The 9473-nt window shown below is 37.8% G+C and overlaps 1 protein-coding gene across 1 annotated transcript in view; it reads left to right on the top strand.

The window, feature by feature from the left end:
- The first annotated feature begins 355 nt into the window (after nucleotides 1-355).
- LOC121436922 (coagulation factor VIII-like) overlaps nucleotides 356-9473 on the top strand; it is a 145037-nt gene continuing 135919 nt past the window's right edge. Inside the window, exon 1 of the mRNA XM_041636819.1 lies at nucleotides 356-1385. Within this exon, the coding sequence (XP_041492753.1) occupies nucleotides 1240-1385 (146 nt within the window). The 5' untranslated portion in view covers nucleotides 356-1239. The remainder of the gene's footprint in view (nucleotides 1386-9473) is intronic.

Below are 9473 nucleotides of genomic sequence, written 5' to 3'. Positions count from 1 at the left end.
CTAGGTTACCTGATTGAGAATGATTATTTCCAGCTCTATGCATTTACATGTAAATTTGATAATCTAATTTTTCTTTACAGAAATGGAATAGTATACCATTGTGTGAATGTACTGCATTTTCATTATCAATTCTTCAGTTGTTGGACATCTGGGCTTTTTCCAATACTTGGCTATTATGAACTGGATAGCAATGAATGGATATGCAGGTATTATAATAAGATGTAGACTCCTTTTGGATGTATGTCCAAGAGTTATATAGATGGATCATATGGTAAGTTTGTTTCTAGTTTTTTGGGGAAGAAGGGTGTCTTAGTTAAGGTTTCTATAGCTTTGATAAAACACCATGACCAAAAGCAATGTGGGGGTGATAGGGTTTAATTCAGCTTGTGCTTCCAGATAACAGTCCGTCACTGATGAAGTCAGGGCAAAAACTCAAGCAAGGCAGGAGCCTGGATGCAAGAACTGAAGCAGAGATCATGGAGGAACATTGCTTAATGACTTGCCCTTTATGGCTTGATCAGCCTGCTTTCTTATACAACTCAGAACCACCTGTCTAGGGGTGGCTCTGCCTATAGTGACCTGGGGCCTCCCATATTAACCATTAAATAAGAAAATGTCCAACAGACTTTCCACAGGCCACCTTATGGAGACATTTTTCCAACTGAAACTCATCTTCACAAATAACTCTGGTATATGTTAAGTTGACAAAGCAGAAACAACAACAACAAATAGGACAGAGGACACAGGTGTCTTACCTGGGTCTCTAGATCAGGTGGGCAACTGGAGAGTTGCTGTGGGGAAAACGAACTGGGATCTGGTAAATCCAAAAGTTTCTTTGCTGCTGGGACTGAGGAAGAGACTTTTAGAACAGTCTAGGAATCTGAGTACAATTGAAACCTCTTCTTTAGTATTCTGTACCTTTTCTCAAGGACTCAAACTTGGTGGGATAATCTCAGAGAGGAATGGGTTAAGCCTTAGCTCAGCCACCCTTTTCCTATTCCAGTTTTTCCTGTGCCTGCTTTGCACTGCCAAAAGGAAGTAATCATTTTCAGCTCTGCTTAGTGCTAATGCTACTGTCACTCTCAGAAGATAAATTTCCATAAAATCCTCTGCAAAATATTTAGGACTTTTCACTAAATCATAAATATTTTGCATTTTTTCTTCTTGAGAGCTAATGATATTTTAGAGAAGAGTTAATTTTTCACCTTTCTAGTTGAGCACTTTCTAGGAATAAAAGCCATGCAAATAGCACTCTTCACTTGCTTCTTTCTTAGCCTTTTCTATTTCTGCTCTAGTGCCACCAGAAGATATTATCTAGGTGCAGTGGAAGTGTACTGGAACTATAGGCAGAGTGACTTACTCAATGTGCTGCACACGGACACAAGGTAAATATGCTCTGTTGAATGTAACATTGTGAGGCTATGTCTTTGACTAGAAGATGCAGACACTAGGCAAAAGTGGATGACTAATACTTTGTTAAGTCCTTCAAACATTTGCAGGTAAGGTGTGCATGCAGTCTGATTATTTGCACCATGTTGCTTGCCATTTCTTCTCAGGGACCTAATTTACTCATTGATTTTTGTTGCTTGATCATTGATTTTTTTGTTGCATGTTGGCACTGTGGTTTGGAGAGAAGGATGGGATGAGGGAGAGTGAAGATGCAAGGAGCATGGGAGAGAAAGAGTAGAATTCCCCTTAGCTTACCCCAACCTTCCATAGAAAGAACTAGAACAGTGAAATTCTCAAAAGTATGCATATGGTAGACTTTTGTCTGATATTTGCCATTGCATCAGAAGCTTTTCATCTTTAGGAAGGGACTCTGGTTTATCTGATGTGATTAGACCATTAAACGAACTCCTCAGTATTATAATTGTCACTGACTTATTTCAATTTTTCTACCTCTTCTTAAATCTATTATACCTTGATTTGATAAGGTATTGAAACTGAATTATATGATAGTCTATTATTTTGTCAAAGTACTGTCTGTACTATATCTCCCTTGTCATTCTTGACATTTCTCTCCCTCTACGTCCTTCCATCTTTTTCTCTTTCTCCTTTTAAAAATAATACTTACAGAACATTTCCTGATTTTATTAGGAAATAAAACAAATATATTTTGGGTTTATTTATTAATTTTTTAGTCTTTCTATTACTACAGTTTCTGTTTCTCAATTTCATTCATCAATTCTAATTTTATTTGGATCACTTTGTTCTATTTTTGCTTATGAAGTTGAACGCTGAAATTACTTATTTTATGTTTTGCTGTGTTTTTTGTTTTGGCTTTCTTTGTTGTTGTTTTGTTTTGACACAGAGTTTCTCTTTGTAGCAGTTTGGGCTATCTTGGAACTCACTTTGTAGGTCAAGCTGGCCTCAAATTCACAGATATCCACCTGCCTCTGCCTCCTGAGTGCTGAGATTAAAGGTTTGTGCCACTACCACCTGACTATTTTTTTTATAATTTTTATTTTATGTTTTGTTTCGTTCTGAGAAAAGGTCTCACTTTGTGGCACTTACTGTCATGGAATTCACTTTGTAGACCAGGCTGCTCTTGAATTCACAGAGATCATCCTGCCTCTGCCTTTTAAGTGCTGGGATTAAGGGCGTGCACCACAATGCTGGTCTTTCACTGTGTTTCTTTAAATGTGTACTATAAAGTTTTAAACACAGCCAGGAATGTGAAAGCAGGAAAACCAGGCATTCATGTCCAGATTTGGCTACATAGTGTGTTCATTGCCAGACCGAACTACTGGTGACCCTATCTCAAAATACCAAAAGAGATGGGGAGGATTTAAATACAATGTATATATTGTATTAATGTAAATGCTATATAGAGTCATATCATAGATACTGCATAAGTATTTTTGGTTGTTTGTGTTTCACTTCCTCATTCTTCTCCCACATCACCCAGTCTTATTCAACACACAGTGTGTGCATGCATGCACACACACACACACACACACACACACACACACACATACACACATTACTAATTTTTAAAAACTAGAATACTATAATACTTTATTTACTTTTTCACTCAGAAACACCTTGTAGAATTGTCTATAGGTCAGTAGACACAACCTTAATACATTCTTTTTAATATCTGTATAAGAGCTGTGTCATACAAGTAAACACATTTATATCATTATCATTTTGGAGGGGGGGTTCTATACAATATCATAGTCTACTGATGTAGTCATTCATTCACTTAGGCTTTCACTTATTTTGTTGTGTTTGAGGTGGACTTCAGGCCTCCTATTTTATTCATGAGTGCTTTATCACTGAAATACATTCCCAGACATGTTGTTATTTTAGCAAACAGATTCTCTGGTGGTCTTTTGCTGGAACAAATGAAATAGTTGTTTTGTTTTTGAGACAGGTTCTCTCTATATATCTCCAGCTGTCCTGGAACTCACTTTGTAGACCAGGATAGCCTAGAACTCATATTCACCCAACTCTGCCTCCTAAATTCTGGGATTAAAAGTGTGCACCACTACAGCCAGTTGTTTTAGTTTCAATTTCTACAAAGTTCAAGACTCTTCATGAGTATATCGTACTTGCATCATTTTACCCCCTTATTGCCCTACAACTTTTCTCATGTCCCCCACCCCCAACTTCCTCTCAAATTTGAGTTCATGGTAGAACATGCCTGTTCTGTCTAGTAGGTACTATCAAAAACAGTCATTCTGGTCCTCAAGATCTTACAATCTTTCTGTCCGCTTTTCCATGCATGATGTTTCCTGAACCCACTTAGTTATAGATGTTGCATTTGGGACTGTGTCCCCATGGTTACTTATTCTCTGCATTTTGACAAGTTGTGGTTCTCTCTAATAGACTCCATCTATTTCAAAAGGAGTCTTCTTTGATGAGATGTCAGAGCTGTACTTATCTATGCTATAAGGATGGATGTTTAGAAGGCAGGTGGAAACTATATTACTTTAATTACAGGATAGTTGTGGGTTCTTTGTAGGGCCTATGATCTCTTCAGTCACAGGTTCTTGTCTAGGTTTACATACCAGGCAATGAGTTCCCTCAAACTAAATTGATTTTATATCCAATCTAGGCAGGTGTTGGTTACTCCCAAGATACACGTGCTACTATTTCACTACTGAGGCATCTTGCTGGTTTCATTGTTGTTGTTGCTCTTGGACTGTACAACTGGGTAGGACTGAGAATAACTTTTCTTTCTTGGTAGCTTGCATAGCACCTTCTGACAGTATGAATGCTAGTCCTCAGGAAGGGGGATTCCAGATTAATACTAGCTCAATTCCTCCAAGGTCCACGAGCAAAGTGTGTGGTGTCTTGAACAATAGGATGTTGTGTGTGGTGTGTTCAACAATAGGATATTATCTTCATATTTTGACAGGTAGCCAAGAGCAATGACAATTGCCTATATTGTTTGGAGAGTCTCTTGGACCCCACCCAACAACTCAAACACTCTGGGGTTTTTATTAGTCTATAGCTCCCAGGAAATATTATTTCACTGTGTAGGATAACTGTATTAAAATGTGTGAGTATGTATGTGCGTATGTGTGTGTCTGTGTGTGTGAGAGAGAACATATGTATTGTATGTACTTTTTTCTTTTTGATTTTTTTCAAGACAAGGTTTCTCTGTGTAACAGCCCTGGTTGTCCTGGAACTCACTCTGTAGACCAGGCTGGCCTCAAGCTCAGAGATCCACCTGCTTCTATCTCCCAAGTGCCGGGATTAAAGGCATGCACCATCACTGCCCGGCTGTATTTGCATCTTTAAATAAGATTATAAAGTAATAAATTTCATTATGACTTTCCCAAACATCCTTAGTGGTATTTATCCCTCCTTCCTTCCTTTCCCCCTGTTTTCCTTCTTCCGCTTTCCCAGTTAAATCCCCTTTTTTTTCCTTTCCCACAGTATCCTTCTATCCCTATTTCTAGAGCTCCTGCTTCACCCTCTACAAATTGTCCCTTTGTTTGTTCCTGGTTTCTACAGTTCTTCCAGGCTATACAATCAATCCTAAAGATTCAGATCTAGGATCCACAAATAAGAAAGAATATGTGACATTTGTTTTTCTCTGTCTGGGTTACCTCATTCAAAATGATTGTTTCCAGCTCCATCCATTTATCTCTGACTTTCATAGTTTCATTTTCTTTCTTTTTATCTTTGTTAATTTTCTTTCTTTTTTTTTCCTTTTTTTTTTCTTTTTTAGAGACATCTTCTGATTGTCCTGGAACTTGCTTTGTAGACCAGACTGGCCTTGAACTCATAGAGATCCACCTGCCTCTGTTTCCCAAGTGCTGGTATTAAAGATGTGCACCACCACCACCCAGCTCAATTTTTTTTAATAGTTAAGTAGAATCCCATTGTGTCTATGTACTACATTTTTATTATCCATTCATCAGTTGGTGGATATCTAGGCTAATTATGTTTCCTTGCTATTGTGAATAAAGCAGCAGTGGACATGGGCATGCAAGTATCTTTGTAGTAGAATATGGAGTCTTTTGGGCATATACCCAGGAGTGGTATATCTGGTTCATATAGTAGTTCTATTTGTAGCTTTTTTAGAACTTCCATACTGATTTCCAAAGTGGCTGCATCAGTTTATTCTCGGTGGAATAGAGTTTCTCTTTCCAAACATCCTCACCAGAATTTGTTGTCATTTGATTTTTTTTTTGATGATAAGTATTCTGAGAGGGAATGTCAGTGTAGTTTTAATTTGAATTTCTCTAATTGCTAATGATGTTAAACACTTTTAAAGTGTTTATTAGCTTTTGTATTTCTTCTAGTGAGAACTTTCTGTTCAGTTCCACAGCCTTTTAAAATAATGAGTTTTCTCTCTTTTTCTTATACCTTTTTTATTTTACTTTTTAAAAGATTCTAATGAAATTACATTTTTCACTTCCTTTTTTTCTCTCTAAATCTTCCACTATATTGCTGTATTTAAAATTCATGGTCTCTTTTATTCATTAACTGTATTGCTTGGATATATTATATGCATGTGCATATATATTCCTAAATACAACCTTCTCAGTCTGTATATTGTTACTAATATGTATTTTTTCAGGGCTGATCATTTGGTATTGAATAACAATTGATGTGTTCTTTTCCAGAGAAGACTTTTTCTTCTCTTGTCATTCCTTAGTTGTGTATAGTTCTTTGTATGGGGTTGAGATCTCCTGTACTTTTCCTAGTCCACTTTGGCGTGTCTATTGGTGTCATCCTTGTTTAGTTCACATTTGTTAAGTTGTGTCCATGAGATCTTTTGAATGTAGTTTCTGATATTACTAGGAGACACAATCTCACAGGAAGTCCCTGTTCCTCTTGCTCTTACAATCTTTCCACTCCCACTCCCCAAACCTTCCCTGAGCTTTAAGCATAGGAGTGTTTTATAGATATCCACTGGGACTTTGCATATTGATTGATTCTGGTTTTCTTTTATGATCTCCATTTGTTATGAAGAAAAGTTTCCCTGATGAGAGGTGAAGACTAAAATTATCTGTGGATATAGGAAAAATGTTTAGCCAGGCGGTGGTGTTACATGCCTTTAATCCCAGAACTCAGGAGGCAGAGGTAGACAGACCTCTGTGAGTTCAAGGTCAGTCTGGTCTACAAGAGCTAGTGCCAGTATGGGCTCCAAAGCTACAGAAAAACCCTGTCTCGAAAAACAAAAGGAAAGAAAGAAAGAAAGAAAGAAAGAAAGAAAGAAAGAAAGAAAGAAAGAAAGAAAGAAAGAAAGAAAGAAAGAAAGAAAAAGAAAGACAGGAAAAAATGTTTAACATTTAGTAAAGTAGTTGTTGCAAGTTCTCCTCTAATGTCCATGACTTCACTGGCAATGAGTAATTAGCTAGGTTTCTATTACCAGGCATGGTTTCCCTCATGTTGAGTGGGTCTTAAGTCCAATCAGAGAACTGTTGGTTACCACCAAGGTAAGCGTGCCACTACTGCATTCTTAAGGTTATCATGCCATGCTCGTCACTAATGTGATTAATAGGTGTCATAGATGGGTAGGACTTGGTTGTCTCTCTCCTTTGGAATGTTTGTTTCTTCTTTGTTTTACTTCTTTGTATATTCTAAAATTATCTGTTCAGTGTATAGCTGGCAAAGATTTTCTTCTGTTCTGTAGGCTGTCTCTTCACTTAATAGATGGTTTGTCTCCACTTGATAGATGGTTTCCTTTGATGTGCAAGTCCCATTTGTTGACTGTTGATTGGCCTTATTTCCTAAGCAATGAGAAATTTTTTTTTATTCAGAAAACCTTTACCTAGTCCCATATCTTTAAGTGTGCTTCATACTTTGTCCTCTAGCAATTTCAGTTTCATATCTAATATTGAAGTCTTTGAGCTATTTGGAGTTTATTTTGTATGGCATGAGAGATAAGGATTTTGTTTCTTCTACATGTAGATATTTAGCTTATCCACACCATTTGTTAAGATATGATCTTTTCTCCTGTGCATTTTTTTGGCCCATTTGTCAAAAATCAGGTGACTGTAGAATCATGGACTTATATCGGGGCCTTCTACTCAATTTCATGATCTGTCTTCTTTTGTGCCAATACATGGTTTTCTTACCATGTCTCTGCAATATAACTTGCACTTGTAATCAGCTATAGTCGTAACTCCTGCAGTAAGTATTCTTTTTGTTCGAGTATTTCTTTGGTTATGGGGATCCTTTTTGTTTCCACACGAATTTTAAGATACTTATTTTTATATTACTATGAAGAATGTAGCTGCAATGCTGATAGAGATTGTATTGATTCTGTAGATTGTTGTTGATAGTATAATTTTCATAATACAGATTCTTCCAGTGCTTGAGTGTGGGAGACCTTTCTATCTTCTTTTCTTTTCTTTTTATTTTTTTTAAATAAGAAAACAAACTATCTTTTTTCATCATACATATCAATCCAAGTTCCTACTCCCTCCCCTCCTCCCATTCCCTTCATTTATCCCCCCACCCCATCCACTCCTTAGAGAGGGTAAGGCACACTGCTTTGGGGAGGGTCCAAGGCCCTCCCTACTATATCTAGGCTGAGCAAGATCCATCCAAAGAGAATAGTTTCCCAAAAAGCCAGTACAAGCAGTAGGGATAAATCCTGATGCCACTGCCAGTGATCCCTCAGTCTGCCCCAGCCATACACCTGTGAAACACAGAGGGACTAGTTTGGTCCTATGCTTGTTCCTTCCCTGTCCGGCTGGAATTGGTGAGCTCCTGTTAGCTCAGGTAAACTCTTTCAGTGTATATACTCATCATGGTCTTGACCTCTTTGTTCATATTCTCACTCCTCCCACTCTTCAACTGGACTTTGGGAATCTTCTTTAATTTCTTTCTTCAGTGTTTTAACATTTTGCTGTATAAATCTTTCACTTCTTTTGTTAGATTGATACCAAGGTAATTATTTAGAACTCATTTATGGATTTATTTATTTTATGTAAATAAGTGTTTTGCCTGTGTGCATGTCAGTTCACCACTTCAGTACCTAGTACAACAGTCAAAAGAGGGATCCCCTAGGACTGAAATTCCAGTCAGTCGTGAGCCACCACGTGGGTTTTGGGAACCAAACCTTGGTCATCTTTAAGAGGAGTCAGTGTTCTTAACTGCTGATCCATCTCTCCAGTCCCCATCCAAGGTAATTTTTGTTAATTAGATTATTATTCTGCTTATTTTCTGTTACATTGATTTCTGACCTTGTGCTAATTAGTTTTATGTCAACTTGACACAATTTATAGTCATCTGAGAGGAGGGGACCTCTTATGGAGAAAATGTCTCCATAAGACTGGGCTGTGGGCAAGCCTGTGGAGTGTTTTATTAATTAGTGATTGATGGGGGAGAGCCCAGGCATTGCGGGTGATTCTGTCACTGGGCTGGTGGCCCTAGGTTCCATAAGAAGGTTGCTGAGCAAATCATAAAGGGCAAGCCAGTAAGCAGCCCTCCTCCATGGCTCCTGCTTCAGCTCCTGCCTCCAAGTTTCTCTTGAGTTCCTGCACTGACATCCTTCAATGATGAAGTGGAAATGTAGTCAAATAAATTATTTCCTCACCAAGTTGTTTTCATCATGGCAATAGTACCCTATGACAAATTGATACTAGGATTGTGGGGTATGGCTGTGACAAACCTGATCATGTTATTTTGGGGAGGATTGTTGAAGAACTTTGGAACTTTGGCCTGAAAAAGCTACTGCGTGTTCAGACCTTGGTGAGCTGTTCTGTGGGAGTATGGGAGATAAAAATGTTAAGAGAAATCAGAGAATGGAATTCTGGCGTGTGAAGTTCCAGAGGGAAGTTTTAGAGTCACATAAAGACTCTATCAGGGCCATTGCATATTTTGAATTAAGAATCTGTAGTTCTGGTCAGCTAGAACTGTATAGTCAGGTATGATTAACAATAGATCAGTACTATTAAAGTCAAATCTTTGTGTTACTGAGAACTTGATGCTGGTTAACTGGAACTGAGAAATTAGTGGGGGTTAGAAAGAACATCGTTGAGGTAAAATCTTCTGGGTGGTGT

Source organism: Microtus oregoni, unplaced genomic scaffold (genome assembly GCF_018167655.1).
Source record: "Microtus oregoni isolate MIOR12 unplaced genomic scaffold, Mior012 000050F_007, whole genome shotgun sequence".
NCBI lineage: Eukaryota > Metazoa > Chordata > Mammalia > Rodentia > Cricetidae > Microtus > Microtus oregoni.
Note: the sequence above shows the minus strand (reverse complement) of the source record. Positions and strands in the feature narration are given on the sequence as shown.